Source organism: Lygodium microphyllum, chromosome 21 (assembly GCF_053477565.2).
Source record: "Lygodium microphyllum isolate KBCC chromosome 21, Lygodium_microphyllum_v1.1.10, whole genome shotgun sequence".
Classification (NCBI taxonomy): domain Eukaryota; kingdom Viridiplantae; phylum Streptophyta; class Polypodiopsida; order Schizaeales; family Lygodiaceae; genus Lygodium; species Lygodium microphyllum.
In genome coordinates, this window is record NC_141155.1 from 111,374,885 (window position 1) to 111,398,645 (window position 23,761).

The 23,761-nt window shown below is 46.0% G+C and overlaps 1 protein-coding gene across 1 annotated transcript in view; it reads right to left on the reverse strand.

The window, feature by feature from the left end:
• LOC148018430 (glucose-inhibited division family A protein) overlaps positions 1 to 23,761 on the reverse strand; it is a 172,313-nt gene that overhangs the window by 70,799 nt on the left and 77,753 nt on the right. The window contains exons 5-7 of the mRNA XM_087661793.1: positions 20,339 to 20,669; positions 19,904 to 20,083; positions 19,710 to 19,790 (exon numbers count right to left, since the gene is read on the reverse strand). Of these exons, the coding sequence (XP_087517919.1) occupies positions 19,710 to 19,790; positions 19,904 to 20,083; positions 20,339 to 20,669 (592 nt within the window). The remainder of the gene's footprint in view (positions 1 to 19,709; positions 19,791 to 19,903; positions 20,084 to 20,338; positions 20,670 to 23,761) is intronic.

Genomic DNA, 23,761 nt, shown 5'->3' on the forward strand with positions numbered 1-23,761 from the left:
ATGGAACGGCCAGGCTTGCGACTTCCAATACATAAACTTCGCGGCCAGTTTTTGTGAAATCCACTCCAGCAGGTCCTTTGGCCGTACATCCACCCCCAATGGGTATCCAAGTTGCCTGACAATGGAGCCACGGGAAACCACCTGGCCCTGCCAGCCTAACGACTGTAAATCCGGCTCCGTGCAACTGAGAATGGCTGACTTAAAGGCATTGATGCGAAGACCAGAGGCTTGACCAAAGAGCGTCCAAACATCTAATGCCTTGCGAATGTTGTCCCTGTCCGCCTGCAAAATCATAAAGGAGTCATCAGCCAAAGATTGGCTAATGAAGTGCTGCCCCAAAGGAAGAGATAACCCTGCCAGCTGGGCAGAAGCCGCCATGGAGGATAACATTGAAAGGACCGGGTGAGTCGCCAGGGCAAAGAAGAGAGGGCTCAAAGGGCAACCCTGTCTGACCGAGCGTGCAAGGACAAATGGCTCTGTAACCCCACCATTAAGCATAACTCTTGAAGAAGCCTCAGTACTAATGGTGTAGATCAATCGGGACATCCGGATACCAAAGCCCATGGCAGACATAAGATCTACAAGGAAAGACCAGTCCACACAATCAAACGCCTTTTCCAGGTCCAATTGAATCAAGACCACTTGCTGATTGGAGTGCCGCGCATAGTCAATAGCCATTTGCACATTTAAGATATTATGCAAAATGTTACGGCCCTTAATGAAACCATACTGGAGAGGGTGCACAATAGCTGGAAGGTGCTTGTGAAGCCTATTTACCAGCACTTTGGAAAAGATTTTATACATCGCGCCCATCAACTAAATTGGTCTCCAGTGTTGCAGCTTTGACGGCGAAGGGACCTTGGGAATCAGTTTGATAAGGCCTTCTTTCCATGAAGAAGGCATGACCCCTGTTTCCCAAACCTGCTGAAACATGACCACCAATGGCTTTACCAACTGCGTGGCCGAGTGCTCAAAAAATTCATTAGTGAGACCATCCCAACCAGGACTTTTATCCTTAGGCAGGTGCAACAAGACATCCATAACCTCCTCTTCGCAAATATCCGCCTCCAAAGTGGCTTGCATATCAAATGGAACCTGCTGGTGGACCAGATGATAGAAGACCGAGCGGGCATGCGTAACCTGGCTAGACGGCAAGGAAGAAGAACCAAAAAGATCCATAAAATAATTTCTGCACATATTGATAATGGTCTGCGGATCAGTGACCATGCGACCTTCCGAATCCTGGAGTCGAGTCATATTTTCACGAGCCGGAGAAGCATGCAAGGCGCGAAAGAACTTATGAGACTGGCAGGCACTATCTTGCAAAGTGTCAGTCAAGTTTTGCAGCTTGGCCTACTGATAAGATTTCAAGCTAAATACTTGAATAAGATGGGCCAAACGCCGCTCCAAGGACAGCAGAAAATCATCATCTGGGGAGTCCAGGAGCAAGGAACGGACCAAGGCCAATAAGTCCTCTGCTGCATGTCGACGACGGCGACAAAGAGAGGCATTATGAATCCCATATTGCCGAGCAACCCGCTGCACATTAGAGAGCAAGCGTGCGAACGAAGCCAAGCCCTCAGAGGCGAAGTCCAATAAGAACCTCTCAATCAATTGCTGCATATAACCCTGAAAAATTGGATGCTTCAAATAAGAGGAATTGAAGCGTAAAGGGAGCTTATTCAGCAACTGCATAAAAGGTGCAATGGATTGTGCCCGCATCTCAAGCTGGAGGGGGAAATGATCCGACAACGCATATTGCTGCAAGACCTTCATCTCCAGCATCTCGGGAAGAAAATCATCCCCCTGCATGATATACATTCTGTCCAATCGCGACCAAGTGGTTGCATATTGTGCAGAATGAAAAGTGAAACCTGAAACAGAAGGATGAAGCCACGACCAAAGATCTTGCTTAAGTACGTGCAAAGCAAAGGAGTTCCACACCCGGCTTTCTGGCGTATCCATGACCGAATGCCCTAAGGTGGACTGAGAAGAGTCCACACACATATTGAAATCTCCCATCAAAAACCCCCTGCGGCCAAGTGCCATGGAGCCCTGCAAAGTCAACCATAGATCCCGTCGGGATGCGGGATCATTCGGAGCATAGAGTCCCAGCAACCATAAAATCTCTCCTTCAAATAAGACTTCAATTACCAGAAATCGGCCCTGCACATCATTTTTAACAAGAACAGGCTGGTATTTCTCATGGACAATCATCAGCACGCCCGAGTAGTGCTTAGCAGGTGTCCCTGCATAAAACAAACGGAATCCATGGCAATCCACAACTTTTCCTGCCTCACCGTGACTTTTGTGCTCCACTGCACACAATACATCCCACTGGTTCTCATGCAAGACAGACCACATGGTATGTTGCTTATGGCGAGAGCAAATGCCTCGCACATTCCACGTGGCAATCTTCATATATTTTCAAAAAAGGAAGTCAGGAACGAGGCGCCTGTTGCCTCGATTGCACCTTTTCCGCGAGGGCATCCAGGACACCCTCATCCAGAAAATCAGCCAATACTGCAAACGAATTCGGGCGACATGCTTTAGAGGTAGAAGGGAAATCCACTGCCTTGGGAGTAGGGCGGGGATAATGCCTATCCCAGGGTGTAATCACATTACCTTTTGCATCAAATGCCAGCTTAGCAGGTGGGCCCTTGGGGCCCTCTGAATAGACTTTCCTTGAAGACGGATGACGGGGGGCGGACGGGGCCATAGTACGCGCATCCTGCTGTGAGGTGACAATGTCTTTCCTGCGCGTGTAAGTGCGCACGGAATCCAGAGAAGCATGAGGCCCAGGATCCGCCAGGCCTGCGTCCAACTTTTTACCTTTTTTTTGTCGTGCCTCAATCCAGTCAGTGTTAGGAGAATCCAAACCCCGGACCTATTGTTTGCCTTTATTCATGATAGTAGGTGGCTGAAGGGTCTCCTGTGCCGGGGCATCGAGCACTATGTCATCTTTGGGCTGCACAATCTGCGCCTCCTCAGAAGACAGTTGCCGTTCCAGGCATTCGGCCACAAAATGCCCTAATTTACCACATGAAAAGCAGTGTCCGGCAAAATTGCCCCATTTCAGGCGAAAATGCAAAGGATGCATGCCTGAACAATTGAGGCGAAGCCACGCAGGCCTTTTCCTGGCCGTATCCCATAGCATGCATAAACGGTTTCGGTTCATAGCCCTGAGGCTCGGGGGAACCAGCACTGTGCCCACAACCGCCATCGCGTCCTTCAACAATGGTCAGTATACCGTTGGACAGTTTTCCACTTCCACCCACACTGGGCATTCTCGTTGAAGCAGACGCTGGAAGTCAGCCATAGGGCGCCATGGTACCACATGGACTAAGCGGCGATCAAAGAATAGTGGCAACTTGGACAGGAGCTCAGCTCGATGCGATTCCGATTTCAACAGCACCTCATAAAAGCCGCGAGGTCCAAGGAAGATCTCCTCAACACACTCCCCTTGCAGTAAATGGTGCATCCGTTGGCGAATATGTGAGAGCACTGGGATCCTGCCGGTGAAAAAAAGTATAACTGCACGGTCATAAAACACCGAGAAGGACCGCAAGACTGATTTTGGGTCCACTGTGGCTTCCAGCACATCATCCGCAGCCGCAGCAGAGAAAGTTTCATTATTATGCTTGACATAATCGCCAAGCAGAGTATTGGCAAAGTCCAGCAGATGTTCCCAGTCAATTTCCTGCAAATCCACAAGTTCAAAGGCAACCTGCGCATAGGAACGGTCCTGCGAACCCATTGGCTCGTCTGAAGTATGCTTGGAGCGTTTGCCTGCAGGCGGCAGTTCAGAACCCGGAGGCAGCTCCTCCGTGCATGGCACCATATCCTCCAGCTCCTCTGTATCGGAATCAGGGCCAAGGGCTGCCACCGTCCGGTCGAGAAACTCCATATCCAAGCCAGCCATACTGCTGTCTTCTCGCTTTCGCTCGCTCCCTCACTCTCTCTCTTTCTCTCTCTGTGCAAGTCCCGGAGGGCTCTCTCTCTCTCTCTCTCTCTCTCTCTCTTCTCTCTCTCTCTCCCTCTCTCGCTCTCTCTCTCTGTACAAGAGCAGATCAGATCTCGGAGCTGAGCAGGGTTACAGTCACGTGCTGCCAGGTTAGGGTTCCCTTTTCTCTGTCACGGCACCGCAAGATGCAGAGGGCAGGCACCCGCGGGCAGCAGACGAAGAGCAGAGGGCGGACAGGACAACTGACGAAGGGGCTGAACTCACTCGCTCGCTCGACTCCTCTCTGTCGAGCTCTGTCTCGCTCACGGGCACGCGCAGAGGTATCCAGGCGAAGACGCGTACCTGCGGACGCAGACGAGCAGAAACCAGTGGCAACTGACGTAACGCGGGCAGACGACGGGGGCTCAGGCGACGGTGGCGCAGACGACGGGGGCTCTGACAGGCGACGGGGGCTCAGGGGCTTAGGCGACGGGGGCACAGACGAACGGGGCCTGCAGGCGAGGGCGACGGGGCGCAGGCGAAGGCGATGGCGAACAGGTAACAGGGTCGCGAACAGCGAACCGGGTCCCGCAGGCGATGGCGAACGGGGGCACAGGCGATGGCGAACAGGGTCCTGCAGGCGATGGCGAACCGCGAACAGGGTCCCGCAGGCGATGGCGATGGCGACAGGGAACTCTCTCTCTCTCTCTCTTTCTCTCTCTCTCTCTCTCTCTCTCTCTCTCTCTCTCTCTCTCTCTGTGTCACATAGGATCTAAAGCCTGCTAGGCACCCAAATCTGCTACAGGTCACACAAGTGGACTGCAGACCACAGCCCATCAAATCTGCAGAATTTTCCTGACTGTACCTGTTTACAGTCAGACCGAGTGCCAAAGTCTGCGGACTCCTGATGGCAGGTCTGCTGGACAGCAAGTCTGCACAGGTATAACAGTTGGTCTGTGCTCGCAATCAGAGTAACTCTGCAGGGTCACAATTGCCTGCAGCTTGTGACTGCAGAGTACTGGCTGGCTCTATTACTGGTGGACAAAGCAGATTTACCTCTGTGGCTCCCTGTTGTGTTTAGAGTACACAATGATGATAGGCTCTCGCTCTCTCGCTGTAGGCATGTCAGTGCAGGTCTGTGTGACTGCAGATTCATTGCACCATAGGACTGGTGCGCAGTCGGGAATATAGGGCCTGTGTGTGTGTGTGTGTGTGTGTGTGTGTGTGTGTGTGTGTAATGGGTAATTATATTAATTACGAAAAAAAAGGAAAAGATTACAAGATGCAGGTTGGCTTTAGGCCACTATGCAAAGGCCAGATACAACAAAATCAATGGATATAGAAGAACACAAGTGCAAGAAGCATGCCGAGACCAAATCAAGGGTTTTGATGAGATTTGGTGGTGGGCCTGAGCCTCTGCTGCCAATGTCTCCGATACACCACCTTCAGAGACATCACCTAGCACTGCAAAAGGATTGGGTGTCTGATATTCGGCCCACAAGGAAGAAGGCACATTTGTCCAGCGAGCAGGGACACCTGGATACTTATGATCCCATGGAGTGATGACTCTACCAGCATCATTGAAGGCCAGCTAAGTTGGAGGGTCGCAAGTGCCTGGTGATGACTGGCTCGATTGCTACTAGGGCAGGTGTTGTTTGGAGGGGTGGTATCTACCTTTACAAGAGTGGAGACTCGAGTACCAAGCACATCTGAGGATTTATCAACGTGAATTAGTATGGACAGGGTCCTGTAAAGGCAAAGAAGAATGAGTAGGTGATGTCGACATGCAAGTCTCCTTTGCTTTACCTTCGCTGACCCTATGTTTCCAAGTTGGAAGAAGGTGGGTGCTTGGCTTTAGACTGAGTACGCTGAAGAAGTTGTTGGGTAGAAACGGGAGCCATAATTTTGGTCTTTATCCATGGGTTGGTCTACAAAGGTGTGGACATTCAGCCATGAAATTACCCAGTCGACCACACAAAAAGCAATGACCAGCAAAAGTACCCTACTTCAGGCAGAAGCAAAGAGCCCACATGTTGCTGCAGTTGAGGTGTAATGAGTTAGGTCACTTCATAGCAGTATCCCACAACATGCACAATCTGTTTTTGTTGGCTGCCTTCAGACTTGGGGATACCAACACATGACCGATGGCTGGACTGAAGCTATTAATGAAGTGACCTAATAGAATTGTGTCTGCAACAATGCAAACCAAACCTAGACATGCCATCTGCTTGCGATCCTCTTGTTTCCCTTCCCAAGAGAGGAGGTGGGACATAGCCAACAATTCCATCTGCGAGGAATTAATAGATAATCTATCCTCTGCTAGATGCCACTTCACCTTCTAAAAACCAGCCTTCCATGAGCATACCCAAATGGGTCACTAGAACAAACAAAGATATCGAAGACTGGGAATCAGTATTGAGTATGTGCCACCACATCAGGGAGGACCAAGTTTCCTAAAACCAGGGAAGAGATCTGACATAACAGTAATCCTTGAACACGGGCCACATGATCACGGATACCAAAGGCCGAAACAAAAATGAAGGCATTACGAGTGCACCAAATGTGCCAAAGAGATGTCCATCTAAGAAAATGGAAGAGGCAGGGATGATCTTTTTGCAAAGTGGACAAAGAAGGCATCTTGCCCAAGACCCAAGAATAGATTGCTGTTTGTTGTTGCTGAGTCAGTAGGGTCCTCACACGAGAAACAAAGCTCCAAATCTATCTTGCTAGAGAAGGAGATGAAGAGATGAATCAATATCTCATCACATGTAGCACAAAAGATATATCTACCATGTGACATCTTGCAGGCATGTAGCACATCCCCAATGGGAAGACCTCCAATAAGCAATCTCCATATAGAAACTTTCCCCTAAGAAGGAATCTTGGAACTCCACAATTGAAGAAATCTATCCCGCCACATCACTCTACTAGCCCGAGCACGCCAAATTTTATTGGGTGTCTCAGTGATCCATCTCTTATCCTCTACCAACTTATGGTATATCCAATTAGCCGACCTTTATTGAAAGTCATCAGATTTCACAAACATCCAGTCTTGTCGAGGGGGAGTGGACTAAAACGTAGGCAATGGATTATACCATTGAAGCTACTCTTGCAAGGTGGACCAAATGTGGCTATAGACTCTACGCACAAAAGAGTACCGGTGAATGTGATGGAAAGAATAAAAATGGGACTGCCCAAGAATGACAACATCATGTATCATTTCTAGGCCTAATCTAGCCATCCGATTAAATTTATCTTGTCTCTAATGCTTTATCTAGCCAATTGAGCAGCCTAAATAGATGACAAAGATAGGGGACATGTAGACACAAATTACTCAGCTTGCCAAGGAAAAACCTACATAGGTGCAAAATATTTGCATGGTAAGAATATGGTTTTGGATTCTTCCTTGCTGGATGACTTTGCTCAATGGCTGGACATGGAGTCCAAAGAGCAAGGAAAGTAGAATGATGTCATTGTGGGAATGCAAAAGAAAGTTCATTTCTCCAAGAAAAAGATTGGCCAAGCTTTATGGATCAATATTAGAGCATGAGCTGAGCAAATGGGCAAAGAACACCAACATCAAGCACATGAACATGCAAGGTTTAGGAGGGGATACTCCACCCTTGATCTTATCCTCACACTCCCAGCCATCATCAAGGAGAGCAAAGCACAAGGGAGGCAAATATATTGCTGCTTCCTGGATTTCCATAAGATCTTTAACACAATTCCACATGCCAAGTTCATGTAGAGATTACAAGATCTGGAGATCTCGACAAAGATGAGATGGGGGGTACTCACACTGTATGAGCCTGGGGTCTGAGCACTAGGAGAGCTATCGAAGGAGATCACCAACACCATTAGTGTGAAACGCAGATGCCCACTCTCACCTAGCCTATTTGGCCTTTATATTGATGAGATATCAAATTACATTAATAGACTTAGAGGGGAGGGAGCTGCCCTTGCCGGGGCATTGATACCCATATTATTGTATGCAGATGACCTAGTCCTTATCTCCAACACACGAAACGGATTGCAGGACCACCTAGATGCACTACATGCCTTCTATCAAGACAAAACTCTCATAGTGAATCTTGGGAAAACCAAGGTTATGGTGTTTAAAATTCGTCCCACTAGATTCAACGATCAATACCCCCTTTCACATATAGAGAGGAGACACCATAAGTGGTTTAGAGATATGTTTATTTGGGGATTACATTTTCACTGCCAAGATTCACTTTGAGGAGGCTAGCAGCAAATATACTAACAAGAGGCTATGCAGCTCTAGGATCAATGGAGAGTTAGTATACATGCATACACTTTCACGAGCCTTGGATAAAGCTCTAGCTCTTTGACACTCTGGTCACACCAGCACTTCTATATGGGGTCCCTAAATGGGGATCGAGCCTCTGCCACATAGAGAGAGAGGCAGGATTAGCCATTACCTAGAGGAGAGCACATATATGAGGGATGAGAGCTGATGAAGAGACCCCTAGTACTAATGATTAGACGGATGATTCGAAGTAACCCTCTATACCACATGGGATTATCAGAACAGAGATGGGAGCACCACCCATAGTGGCAGATGCTCTTTTCCAAATAGTGACCTTCCTGCATTGGCTTTGGAACTTGCCAAGACAGAGATACTCACAACTTGCACTACAGTTGTCTAGACACCTAGCATCACACGGGGATACTGAGTGCTAGTATGCTCAAGTCGAGGCATGGTTATGGCTACATGGATTACACATGAATCACCTCCCACATCTATAGTACCGCTTCGACTGCCCTCACTTGGAGATCAGCTAAGAGGTGTTGAACCGCATCATCACGATGGACATTACTCAAATGCACACAACTAGGACATGGGTGACACCTACTCAAGATCTGGGGATGAAGATGGCTTTCTACCAGAAGCATCTTTTGCACATATCCCCGATGGCTTTGTTAACCGCCCGAGATACATGGATGTGCATATCTCATGGTGTACAATGCACTATTGGACAGCTCCGTACATCATCACACCAACTACGGATCGAGGTACGTAGATACAGCATAGACTCCCTCCCCCTAGAGGATAGGATTTGCCAACTCTGTCAACTCGAGCCAAAGACAAAGGAGCACTACTTTTGCAGATGTCTAGTGTATTATGTGTAGTGACCAGGAGGCATGCAAATCGAGACAGTTGATGTTCGTTACGCGCGGAGAGACAGAGAGAGTGAGAGAGAGCAGAGTAGAGAGTGTACACGATTTGTGGGTACAATGACAAGTGTGCCTCTTTAGACTTTTAGATAGATAGATATATATATATATATATATATATATGTAAGGACAAGTGCTAAGCGTGTGTTCACACCTGAGCACATTAAAAGGCAAAAGGGCCTTTATTCCCAACAACCTTCCACCTAAAGGCAATGTGCCTTAAGAGGAGAAAAGAATCAGCTAAGTCTAGGTATGTACAAAGCTGAAATACATATATCTATCCAATTCCCATGATCTGTCGTCGGCAATAAGCAAACCGCTTTGCTCGAAGACCCTTCGTGAGAAGGTTTGCAGGATTATCATCTGTATGCACTTTGACAAGCTCAATGCTCTTGTTGTCAAGTACATCTCTAATGAAGTGGTACTTCACCTGTATGTGCTTCGTCTTTGCATGAAAGATGGGATTCTGTGCTAGCATTATAGCACTCTGACTATCACAATGGAGAACAGGTAACTCTGTGATACCAAGCTCTCCCACCAGATGTAAAATTCATAAAGCCTCCTTGCATGCCTCAGTGGCAGCCACATACACACTTTTGTAGCTTGGAGATCCAAGAGACCGCTTCTCCTATGAAGAAAAACACATACCCATAAGTGGGCTTTCTGCAATCCGCATAACCAGCATAGTCTGCATCCATAAAGCCAAGGACAGATACCTTCTGCTTTCCAAAGCAGATGCACAACTCCTTTGTGCCTTTGAGGTAACTCATAATACCTTTCACTGCTTCCCAATGCTTTTAACCAGGTTTGCCATGTATCTGCTAACCACTTCCACTGCAAAGGCAATGTCAAGATGCATAGCAACCATAGCATACATCAAACTACCAACAGCTGAAGCATATGGTATCTTGGCCATTTCATCCTTCTCATCATCAGATGTAGGGCTATTCTCTGCACTGAGTTTCATATATGGAGACAATGAAACCCCAATTGTTTTTTCCCCCTTCATATTGAAACGCTACAAAACCTTGGAGATATACTCCTGTTGAGATAGATAGACCAATATTTTTTACCTATCTTTGAGTATTTGCATGCCAAGAATGTGATTTGCATCACCAAGTTCCTTCATGTCAAAGCTGCCATGAAGACTTTGCTTCAGCGAGTCCAAGGCATGAGTATCCCTGCCAACAATCAGCATGTCATCAACATACAAAACCAAGATAATTAGGCTTCCATCTGCTACCTTCTTAGTGAACAAGCAGTGATCTACTTGACTTCTATAGAAACCTTGAAATTATATACATGTATCAAATTTATAATACCATTCTATTGGTGCTTGTTTCAACCCATACAAACTCCTTTTAAGTTTACATACCATTTTTTCTTTCCCTTTTTCAACAAACCCTTCAAGTTGCTGCATATATATGTCTTCATGCAGATCACCATGTAAGAATGCAATCTTTACATCCATCTATATGAGTTCCATATCTTCAACTGCAACTAAGCCCAAAATGGTTCTTAATATAGACATTTTGCCTACAGGAAAGAAGATCTCATCAAAGCCAATTCCATGTTCCTACTTGTACCCCTTCGCAACCAGTCTTGCTTTGTACTTTGGTGAGGAACCAGAAGTGACCTTCATCTTGTAAACCCATTTGTATGGAAGTGTTTTCTGCCCCTTAGGCAACTGCACCAAGTCCCAAGTGCCATTTTTCTCAAGAGATTCCATCTTTGACAACATGACTTTATACCATTTCTTGCTATCCTGTCTATCCATTGCTTCCTTAAAGCAAGACGGTTCACCACAGTCTGTCAACATGACATAATCAGCCACATTGTTTGCACCAAGAATGAATCTGTCAGGTTGTCTAGTAGCCCTAGACGATCTCCTGACCCAATGATCATTGTTTGCTGGCTATTAAGCATTTTCAGCTTGCTGTCCTGGCATTTCAACCTGCAAATCAACATTAACAGCTTGTTGTCCTGGTTGTTCCTGCACATGTAGTGGCTCATTATCATGGGCAATAGCTGGCTGATCATTTTCTGCATTTACAAGTTCATTTACAGTAGGTATTTGTTGCTGTACAACGGGCACATTTTGCTGTCCAAAAGGTAATTCTTCCCGGAATACAACCCTACAGACTTCCTCCGTTCATTCGCGCTATTTGTGCATGTGATCTTCCTGGAAGATAACATCATTGCTGCGTACTACTTTACTTTTCTCGGGATCCCATAATCTATACCCCATTTCACCCTCTTCACCATATGCTAGGAAAATGCATTTACAGGACTTTGGCTCAAGTTTGTTGCGCTTTTCTTTACAAATGTGCGCAAAAGTCTCGCAGCCAAACACTTTAAGGTGAGCATATGAAGGTGGCTTGCCCGACCACACTTCTTGGGGAAACCCCCCCTGCAAAGACTTGTTTGGTGGCCGATTAATCAAGTGTACGGCTGTCATTATAACCTCTACCTAAAAACCATGGGTTAATGCAGTATGAGACAACATCGTACAGACCTTATCCTGTATGGTCCGATTCATACACTCTACAACTTCATTTTGGGGTGGATTATGAGGGGCAGTGAGCTCCCTCTTTATCCCTTTGATGTCACAAAATGCCTAAAACACCTTGGACACATATTCCCCACCATTATCAGAGCCAAGACACTTGAGTGTCTTATCAGTTTGATTTTCAACCAATGCCAAGAATTTTTTAAACTTGTCAAGCACTTCATCCTTGCTACGAATAGGATAAACCCATACCTTTCGTGTAGCATCATCGACAAAGGTGAAAAAATATTTCTTTCCCCCTAAAGATAATTCTGACATCTCACATACATCTGAATGCACTAGCTCTAGAGGAGAATATTTCAGCAAAAGAGACTTTTTATGAGACGTCTGTGCATGTTTGCCATAAATATGATGATCACAATGTTCAAAATCAGCATAACGAAGACAAGGCAAGTAACCCAAACGAGAAAGCACTTTCATTCTTGTTTGACTCATGTGTCCCAACCGGCCATGCCACAAAGAAACATTGGGCTGCTCAATCACGGCAACAACATGATCACTCACACTAGATACATGGAGAAGATACAAAGTATCACTTTTACAACCTCTAGCAATCACTCTAGATCCCTTACAGATCTTCCATTTTCCATCACCAAAGGTGGTATGAAAACCATCATCATCTACCTGCCCTGTGCTAATCAAGCTCTTCTTGAGCTGAGGTACTGTTAGCGATTATCAGAGTCTGGTCGGACTGACCAGTCGGTCAACCACGAGGCAGTCCAATCAGACTGATCAGTGGGCTGCATTTAATGCAGCCGACCTGCTTTTTCTGGGCGCATGCTTTCTGGCTATTTATAGCCGACATTCTGCACAGTTTTCCACACTTCTGTTTGCAGATTACAGGCTGGAGATCGTGCAGACTGCAGCGTACTTCGAGGTGAACAACAGGTTGCATCGTCGAGGTGGAGACACGCAGTCCCGCGCACTGCGCCCGTGTACATATCTGCATATCTTTGTATACAGCAGATCTTCATCTTCCACTGTCTCTTTCTCTCTCTCTCTCTTCTCTCTACGTTCACTCTCTCTCTCTCAGTCTCGGTCCCACGCTTCCGCATCACTGCACTCTGACAGGTACATGCCGCACATGCTGAAGTGTGAAGACAGAACCATGTGAAACTGCAACTGCACGCTGCCAATACCTCCAATGTCACATGCATAGTTGTCCCCAAGATGGACAACACCATGTCGACCCCCTGTATAGGCAAAGAACCACTCTCGATGAGGGGTGACATGAAAGAAGTACCTGAATCGAGAATCCAAGTATGCATGTCCTCATCTGTATCCGCAAGTAAAGTATGTGCACCAAAGTGTGAAGAGACCAAAAGTACATCATTCCCACTGTCCTCACTATCATGAGTGACTACATTCATCTCTTTAATTTTGAAACTGCTCTTCTTGGGTACCCTCTTTCTTCTCTTCCTTGCTATCATCTGTCTTCTTGCTCTTTCGTTTCTCTTTCTTCCATTTGTAGCAATCATGTTTAAAGTGAGCCTTCTTGCCACAATGATGGCATTCAACATCTTTGCCACGTGATTTACTACGTCCCTTACTATCAGATTTTCCTTTTTCCTATGATCTCCTCCTAGTATGCAAAGCACTAGAGGACTTACTGGATGCATTGTTCTACTGATTCATTTTTTCCATGAGTAGAGCACTCTCTGCATCAGCATACAAAAGAATCGCATTGGGATTACTCATAGTAGGCTTGAATGTATCCCAACTCTCTGAGAGAGTGCAAAGCAAGAACATAACCTTAAATTCTTCAATAATCAAGAACTTCAAGGCAACCAGCTGGCTGAAAATAGAGTTAAACTCACTCAAGTGAGTAGACATTGTTGTACCCTCTTTCATACGCAAATCCGTAAGCTTTTTCAGTCAATACACTTTACTTGCAGCACTATTCTCTGCATATAGTTCTTCCAGGCGAGTCCATATAGCATATGCAAAATCCAAACCTTCAATGTTAAACAGCAAGGCATCAGAAATCGATAGCTCGATAGTTGAGTGTGCAAGCTCATTTAACTCATCCCAATCTTCCTGTTCCATGTCTATGGGCTTTGCAAACCCTTTTGGTTTTAATTGGCTTTGCCTGCTACTTTTGCAACAGGATATTGTAGCACTGTTTTTGCCAAACTGCAAAGTTTTTGCCAAACTGCAGAGTTATGTGCTCCTTCAAGCTTCTTTATGTGCATGAGATCATTGCTATCACTGCTGCCAGCCATGATTTTCAGCCCAGATGTGACCAAAAAATCAGCAAATGCAGGCCTAATGTGTCACACAAGTTACCAAGGTACAAACAAGTAGTAACCAGCAATAAATGACCATGTAGAAGCAGAGATTTCAGATCTGTAATTAAATTTTCAGAAGCACCAAACCATGTGCTACAGCATTCCACAACTGATGACAGCTGTTCCAAGAGCATATACATCACATTACATGAGAAATCCCAAATTTTAGCTGCAATTTCTGTTGTACATGTACCCACGGGCATAAAATTTGACACGAACGGTCAAAAGCCCCAAAATTTTTGTGCTCAAAGCATCAACCACACATCTGCATTTTCTCTGTCATGCATAGGACAGGCCAATTTCGCCAAAATAGAGCAATTTCAGCAAAACCCCCAAATTTTGCAAGTGTTGGATGTCCAAATTGCATGGAATTGAGCCTGCATGTACATAAAATGACCAAATGGTGCACAAATTTTGCCCAAACTGCAAAAGCCCCAAATTGCACGGGGTCCAATGTGCATCAATGTCAAGAAATTGGGTAAATTTCAGCCTAATTTGTGCATGTACATGAAAAGCCCCAAATTTCGGTGACAAAATGTCACAAATTCCTGCAATTTTTGAGACAGATATCACTGTTGTATCTTGCTCGCACCAAATCTGGACAAATCCCCAAATTTTCCAAGTCCTGCGTGCACTAATATTAGTGAAATTGAAAGAATTGTTGGGTATTTCACTCACGCCTCACTTACCCTACGCTCACATCGGAGTGTCGGTGATCAATAGGACACTGGGGCACTTTTTACTCTCGATAGGAGAGGTTTTTTCCCCCAGACTTATGGTATTATTTCGTATGTGCTTATGACACACACTTACAGGCACTTACTGTGTTGAGGTGTGAACACACCCCTACAACCCTAAGGTTTAAGGCTCGTACCTTGTACTTTCAGTTTACACTCTTTCAGTCTATTGCATTGGGTGTCATGCTTCACTCTCTATTGTCTACTGTTTTCTGTGCTGAGCTTCGATCCTTACCTCCACTCTCACATTTGGTATCAGAACATTGGCTCTGTTGAGCTCCGCTCCGTTCAGCATTCGGGACTCTCTGCCCAGTCTGAACCGCCAGACGTCAGCTACTGCCCCGCCAGTATCCAGCCCGCCACTGCTGCCCGTCAACAGTCGTCAAACAGCCACCAGACGTCAGCTGCTGCCCCGTAAAACAATCACTGCCTGCCTTAGCCCTCACCTGTCCAGCCGCCCCAACAACTGCTGCACACCCCGCCAACTATTGCACGCCCCGACTGTCAGTCACGCTGCCTGCCCGTCAGACGCCACATCAGCCGTTAGCTGATAAATCACACGCCACTGCTGCGCCGCCCGTCACCCGTCAGCACCACGCTGACCACCCTGATGACCTGGCACGCGCCAGTAATCAGCGACAGCCCGTCATTACGTCAGGTATTCTAAAAAAAATTTTAATCCAGATAAATTTCTGGAAGAGGGGGTTCCTACGCAGCAGGCACAGCATTCAAAAACGTGTCTAGGACACATTAAATGCAATTTCTGGACACATTCATCAAAAATTTTTGGGGCTTTTATGTTTTCTGAGGACATTGGCATATGTACTGCAATTACAGTCATTGATAGACTGTTTGAACAAATCTGGGGCAAGAAATTTTGGGAATTTTGCTGGTACAGTGTTGCTGAACACTAATTGCACGTTGGACTATGTGCATAACAGACAGTTTTGACAGAGTGCACCTCTGTACACTAATTGCAGAAAGTTATTTCCTGAAATTTCTGGAAATTTTCAGATTTCCAGTGTAGTCCTACTTCGACATTGCTCTTTTGCATTTTTTTTCGTAATTGAAAATCATGGCCAATCAGGGAGGAGATGTTTTGACCTATGTATCCAAGGGGGTCAGATTGGATGGAAATAACTATTCACTTTGGTCCTTCATGATGAAGAATGTACTTGTGGCCAAAAATCTTTGGGATTATGTCAGTGGAGAAGAAGCTCGACCTGGAGTTATGGCTCCAGCTACTCCTCCTGCAGGAGGACGTGCACCACGGGCACATCAACCTGCTCCACTTCAGCCACTTCCTCAAAGAATAGCAGCTCAAAAAGCATGGGATACACGAGATGCACAAGCTTTGTCACTGATTGCATTGGCAGTTCAGCGGTCAATCATCCCCCACATTCGTTCAACAGCTTCTTCACGAGAAGCTTGGCTAACTTTGGAGCAGATGTTTGCAAGCAAGAATGAGACTCGCATCTCCTTCTTAAAGAAAGAGCTAGAAACATTGAAAACGGATGAAGGTGATTCTATTTAGGATCACTTGAACAAAATTCAAGACTTGCGAGAGCAACTCATGAATGTTGATAAGTACTATTCGGATGCACACATGATATCCACCACTTTGAACTCGTTACCTCCTTCGTACTTAGCTTTTCATACAGCCTTAATTCTCACCATGAGGATTGCCGCGCAGCCAATCACTTTTCTTCAGTTAGTCAGTTTGCTTCTAGAGGAGGAGCAAACACGGACGAATAGTGGTGTGGATGCTATAGCCTCTGAGCAGGCTTTTATGGCTAGACAGAAGGGCAAAGGCAACCAAGTGAAGAATGCTCCACAAAGTTTTGGGACTTCTGGCACATCCCAGGCAAACAAAAAACAAGGGGGCACGCAAGCCAAAAAGGGCAAATGCCAATATTGCAAGAAGCCAAGCCACTACATCACTGAGTGCAAAAAGCGCATTGCCAAAGAGAAGAAAAGGAGTCAGGAATGTCTGTTTCTAATGCTCCTTCCACTGCTACTGAGTCCACGTCCTATCGCCTGCTGTCGGAAGTTGCCGCCAATCAGTCACTAACCTGTCACGTGCTTGAAAGCTGTCGCCTGGTTCACACTACTTGCCAGGTCAGCAAATGACTTGTCGTCTCTCTAGAGATGACAAATTTAACCTGCGCCTGCACCCTGGAACTGTCCCTTGACAGAAATGTGACCTATTGATCTACCATGAACTCCGAGAAGTACGAACACCTGAACCGCAGCTCTGATACCAGTTTGTAGTGACCGGGAGGGATGAAGATGGAGACATTCGGTGTTCGTTACGCACGGAAAGACAGAGAGAGTGACAGAGAGCAGAGTAGAAAGTGTGTACGATTTGTGGGTACAAGGACAAGCGTACCTCTTTAGGTTTTATATATATATATATATATATATATATATATATATATATATATATATATATATATCTATATATATATGTAAGTACAAGTGTTAAGGGTGTGTTCACACCAAAGCACATGAAAAGGCACGAGGGCCTTTATTCCCAACATTATGAGATCAAATGGCGTTTCCATTGCTTGTTTAGAGTGAGATTTGGGCATTATCTAGGGTGATGGATTTTTTGGATCAAAGATGTCCAAGCTCTTCTTAGAGGAGCCACGCCCTAGCACCTCTTATGGACCCAGGTGCAAAGAGAGGGAGCCACACACCAGCATACACTCATAGAGTTCTACCAACCATCGACTACTCCCCACACCACTATGGGGAACCACCCTAGACATAGTCATAGAGAGGTGCAGAGCCGATTGACCACGTCCAACCCACACCTCAATAGAAGGCATCATCTACAAATAGAGAGGATACTACACCATCATCAAGGGCCATACCTTGCCACGTCAATTTCTCTATGCTAGATAGACCCATTAGAGATATCTTGAGATGAGAGTGCCTCCTAAGCAATTCCACATTGTATCAGGCTAAGACATTGTTTTGTACTTATCAGCCATATATTCTTTATTGTTTATTTTCCACCAAGTATAGCATTAGATGACAACTATCTTGGGACTTTGGGGGGACAAGGGGAAGGGATCTTGCTATCATTGTTGATAGGGGTTTTATCAAGTAGGGCAGATCACGGCTGTTTAATGCAACAATTGGCATTGCATGTGGATGTACAGCAGCAATTGGGCATGCATGCACCATTTTACAGACATGAGATCATTGTTCAGGTGAGATCAGCATCATGATGCATGGGGCACCTATTCGAGTGCATTTAGAGCAGTTATGTTGCACAAAGTGCCATTCCAAATAGAGCAACTGTGGGCAAATGCATTTGGGCAAAGCTGGGCTGACACGGTCTGGAGAACCACTAACAAATTTGGGAATTGACTTCCTGCAGCTATGACTAGGATTTGCAATGGTGCATTGTTTACTGTATCAAGAGTGCTTCATCAATCACAAAGTCCATCTTGAACCTTGACCAGCTGGCCAATCCGAATCCATAAGGTCCTTCACTAATCTTAAAGAAATATTGCAAGGGGCTGGGGCCAATCAGTCAATGTCATAATCGTCATTGTCCAGGAGCATTGTCATGTGTTTGGGAGTATTTAATTTGCTTTTTACTGTTTCGATATTATTTTGTTTGCATGTTAATGCACTACTGCCCTTTGCTTCTCGAAATCCGGTTTCAATATCCTTGAAGGCTTGTGAATGGGATCAAGAATGTGAGGGAAATGTCATCAGGTCACAAGAAGCATCTTGTGGAATGACCAAGAGGGAAGCAATGATAGTCAAAGAAAACTCACAAGGCCAAAGTAGTTGAATACTCACTTTCGTGTTAGTCAACCTCCTCCTGTGGCTTGGAAATCCAAACACTCCCATTCATAGCCCAAAAGTTGTATGGACGCTGAATAGAAAAGTATTAAGATTGAGAAGCAAAGCAACTTCCATCGGAGAGGCCTACCTTCTACAATAAGTGTGTACCCCTTAAAAGTAAGAACCTCATTAATGACATTTTTCTTCCTAGATTACGTCTTAATAACTGGATTTGTCACTAACTACAGTTTGAAAAACTACCATAGTTTCAACAGTGAGTCATTGAGTAGGCCAAAAAAATACTGAATAGTTTGAGAAGTTAAAAGATTCAAATAATATAGGAATGATGAACATGTTAGCATGCTTACAATGGCCACATTAAAATTTGAACCCCCCCCCCAACCCAAAAAAAAAAAAAAAAACAACCTTACACCCAGCTTGCCTCTGATTGCAAGGCATGAACTGACACAAATGGATGTGGATGCTTACCAAGATCTTCTTTACCATGCAAGGTATGTGAAACAAAGCTCTGGTCAATCTTTTCAGATTGGTACATACCATCATTGTGGGGATATGAAGTCAACCCTGAATCAGGGTCCACAACCCTCTCATTGTTTGAGTGTTGTCCATACCCACTAGCATAATGTTGCTGCATTTCCATGACCATGTATATCCATATGCATGTTGGTGCGCATACCAATGCTCGTTGTACCCATGGTCATAGTGCAGCAGCTGATCATAGTGATACTATTGTCCATAATGCCTATGCCTTCCAGGAGTACCTTGTATTGCTCGTAGTTTTTAAATGTCCACAGGTCAATCATTCATAGCATTTAAAGTTGTTTACATTAAGAAAAAAGGAGAGAGAAAGCTTCAATGCTAATCCATTTACTATGTCATGATGTTCGAGCTCAATGAATGCTCCATAGGCCACTTCTTTCAAATCTGAAAGTGTGGACCCAGTAGATTCAAAAACATGAACTTCTGAAGATGAAAACTCACAGCTCTTGACATTCAATAGTCAAGATGAAAAGTGACAGTCCTCAAAGTTACTCGTGAAAATGCTTACCTATGACATAAATACAGTTGGGACACCTGTACACAATCTTGAATAACAAGCCCTAATGCTTACATGTTACATGAGAATCTCCAGAGTGCAGTGGCAAGACCTGTACATAAAGCTCAGGTATTGTTCTTCCCTCTGGCTCCAAGAATATTTGATGTGAGTCTTTGTCTTTAAATCTGACAATCTACACTGAAATTAATCAGAAACTGAAGCAACAGACACTTTCAAGACAACTTAATTAGCACACTGGAGAAATTGCATCAAGATTGCCTTTCTCTACTTAAGTTGAAATGCTACCTTATCCTCAATTGATGGACAGTATCTAGGACCTTTAGCTTCAACCCAGCCCCCATAAGTAGGAGTTTCATGCAGATTTTCATTGATCAATTTGTGAGTAGTAGGAGTCGTTCGTGTCAAATAGCAACACAGTTGTTCTCGTTCTACATGAACATTTGTATCAAAGCTAAACCATCTAACCTGCCCCCAAAAATAAGATCCAAATCAGTTAAAGCATGGTCAGCCGTTAAAATGAAGTAATAAGATAAAATATGCATAATACTTTGAGCTTAAGGACTGACTATTCGCAGAAAGTATTAACACTCAATGTGGCATCGAATGCATATTGTGCAGAGAAATGGAAAATACTGATTTAATTGCATTCTAAAGAAGATACCATAGAACAGTTGCTATCAATCACAAAAGTGTAACTTGCTAGTAAACCTAGGTATACACCTCTTCATCCCCTGGCTGAGGCTCTAGCTGACCAATATTTACTGAGCGAATGTCCACCCGAGGAGGTGTTCCTGTTTTCAGCCTTTCTGTTTCAAACCCAAGGCCTCGAAGATGTTCTGTAAGACCATGTGAAGCTGATTCCCCTGCCCGCCCAGCTGACATTGAAGCTCTACCAACCCAGATTTTCCCATTCATAAAAGTGCCAGTTGTCAAAACAACTGCAGGTGCATAGAAATTCATCCCAAAGAATGTCTTTACACCTTCAATGTTGTCATTGTTGCCAATCATTACCTCTGTCACCATTGCTTCCCTAATGTGCAGGTTCTCCGTTCTGCATACAGCAATATATCAGAAGACAATAATCAGTTTAGTGGTTTTCTTAATTGCTTGACAAGCTTTACAAATTCAAGTTGCTCATTGAAAAAAGGCCAGAAGAAATTAATCGTGAGATTCTTATGCCCTTACTGAACTGTTAACACTTACAGTACACCCATATATAATATGTTTTTTTTCCTACTTCTATATATTCTTCCAAGAATACTCTTTCAAGATAGTTTTGATGTGGACAGTGATTCTAAAATATTAGCAAATAGTTGAAAACATATTCAGAAGCATCAGACAACGAGACAAATTAGCATAGAGCACAACCACAAGTAACCAAGGTTATAGCCTGATCACAGATAAGAATGTGTGTATATATGCATCAAGTAAGTGTTTCAAGACTTTTTCAATTACGTCAAAGTCTAAGTTGCTCTTTGGAACACTTTGGAGAACATGAGATAGGTAACAGGTTTGTATGACTAAACTTCAGCTGTCCAACTATCTTCAAAGTGCATGTTCAAAGTCAAATGATTTGTCTATACTTCAATCAGAAATGTCAAAGAGAAAATAGCTTATGACTGAAAAGACACCACCATAATACACAAACAGCATCTCTGTAACAAGGCAGAAATATGAATGCATATACATCTGCACAAGAAGGTTGTCATGCCACCACATCATTTACAACTTGAGCTTCCACTGATGAGGAAGAGGATAATTTCAGAATACAAGAGTGTTAAGATGACAAGGATAAAATATATATATGTTTCAGCCATCCATCTACCATTTTATAGGTAGCTCCTCCTTGACCATAACACCCTGCATGGTGGCCTGTTTTAGTGATGCATATGAGGCTTGAGAGTTGGTGATGAGTAGCCAAGTCAGGAATTTTGAGGTATATCTCAATTGGGGGTGATGACGTTAAGGTGCAGTCTATCTTTGATGATGAGGATTTTGAGGGTTTATAACATCATGTTGATGTTCATTCCAAGGCTAAAGTGGCAAATGGTTCAAAGAGCCAACATTTCTCTCAAAGAATATAATAACTCTACTAAAAAGTTCCCCAGGAGTTTTCTGACCTGCGGAAAACAAGCTCCCGACCGACGCGCTGCATGTCGCCATCCCGCCATCACGCCTCCCCCATTTCTCCTGCCGCTATAGCACCTCTCCACCCTCTGTCCATCAGCGCGCCACCCTCCCTGGCCGCCACTGTGCCGCCCTCCCACCACCTAGTCACCTCACGCTTCCCCCTCCCAGCAGCCACCACGCCCCCCTTCTTCTCTGGCCACCACTGTGCCTCCCCCCTTCTGCTGTCTCCCAACTGGGTCCACCGCACCTGCCCCCCCCCCCCCCCCCCTCCTGTCTGCCCGCCTCTGCCTCTCTCTCTCTCTCCACGCCTGTCCGCCTGGGCCTCCCCCCTGCAGTGCACGCCCCATCATCGTGACGGGCTGCCCCCCCCTTCTCGCCAACCTCTCCTCACACACTCCATGCTCCAAACCCTCCCCCCCCCCCAACACCTGCTAACAGCCAGAAAACCCCCCTATGCCCACCCACAGGACCAAGACACCAACGGAAACCAGCACCTTAGCCACCGCTGAAAACGGAACACCCCCCACCCCAAATTCCTCACCATCACCCCCCCTGTTGCTCCCTCCTTCGCAGCAACACCCCCCCCCCCCCCAACCGGCAACACTGCAACGTGTTTGGTAGGTTCTCAGCACAGATGCGCAATGGAAACCCCTGGTCGGGACGCCAGTGCATTCAGCGAGTGCCCCCCAGTCAAACACCTTGTGCGTCATCCTCTCTAAGGAACAGCTCTTAGCCATCCGTGCATCAAAGCTGGAGCTAAAGGAAAGAGTGATATTTGGTCAGGTAGTAGGACACTCCCCATCCAAGGCCCAGCTTCGGGATTGGCTTCACTCCACACTGCGCATCGGCACAGTGTAGATCGTGGAGGCGGTTCTAATGGGCCAAGGGATCTTCATGGTACCGGCTCACCTCGGCAGATGCAGCCCGTGAGTTACTGGCTAGTTCACCCTATGCTTCCATGAAGGGGGTCATCTACATGGTCCCTTGGTACAGTGGCTACACAGTGGCGACATTCGCACTCCACAACAGGTTTCTTCGACACCCGCTCACCCTTCTCTTTCCCGAACTAGCGATAGAGTATCGCCAATTGGTGGAAGACTTTGAACGGCTCTTCGGCACTGCCCTTCCCGCCTCGTTCGTGGACGCATTGACAGCCGCAAGAGTCCCAAAGGTACACGTGGCAGTGAAAGAGAAAGAACATACCACAGTTTCTGGAGATTGAGGAGGGCAGACACTCCTTCAGGCGGTAGGACATCATGACCGGCAGCCAAGACAGTGCCTACGGTGCCATGACTTTGGACACCAAGCAATAGAGTGCACGTGCTTCAGAGCTAAGGCGGCGTCATTGACAAGCCCACAGGTGGACGCGGACAGCTTTACACGAGTACAGAGACAATAGAGAGGGAGACGCAAGGGGGCCCACAAGCGGCCCCTCAGACACAACCACAGTAGAAGGGAACATGACGACGAGAGTTGCACCCCCTGACAGAGCACCACGCGGCCCCCCCTCGCCCTGCCCGACAAGACCACAAGCCTACAAATCCACCCCCCGCGGAGGCGTCACAGGCCACCTCACCTAAGGGCCCACACCCCCCTCCCCACAGTTCCCCCCCCCCCCCCCTCTGGCCCTAGTCCACTTCCCCCCTCCTCTAGAGCTACCGGCCCCTCCTCACACCCGCCAGGTGCCTCTGATCCCCCCACCATGCCTTGATCCTCCCTCTCCCCACCATCACCCCCACCGACTACCCCCCTGACCCCCACCTAGCACAGGTGACCCCCCCCCCCCCTCCCACAAGAGGTAAGGAGCCCCATACGCCGACATCCTCCACCCACCGGCAATCTAGTCCCCCCCCCCCCCCCCCCGCCTCCCCACACAGCCACCACTTCTTCCTCTTCCTCTTCTTCTTCTTCAAGAGTCTAGAGACTAGTACAAAGTGCTCAGTGCTCAATACTCAGTGCTCACTGTACTTTGGAGTTTTGACAAATTATTCATATGACATAGATACATGTATC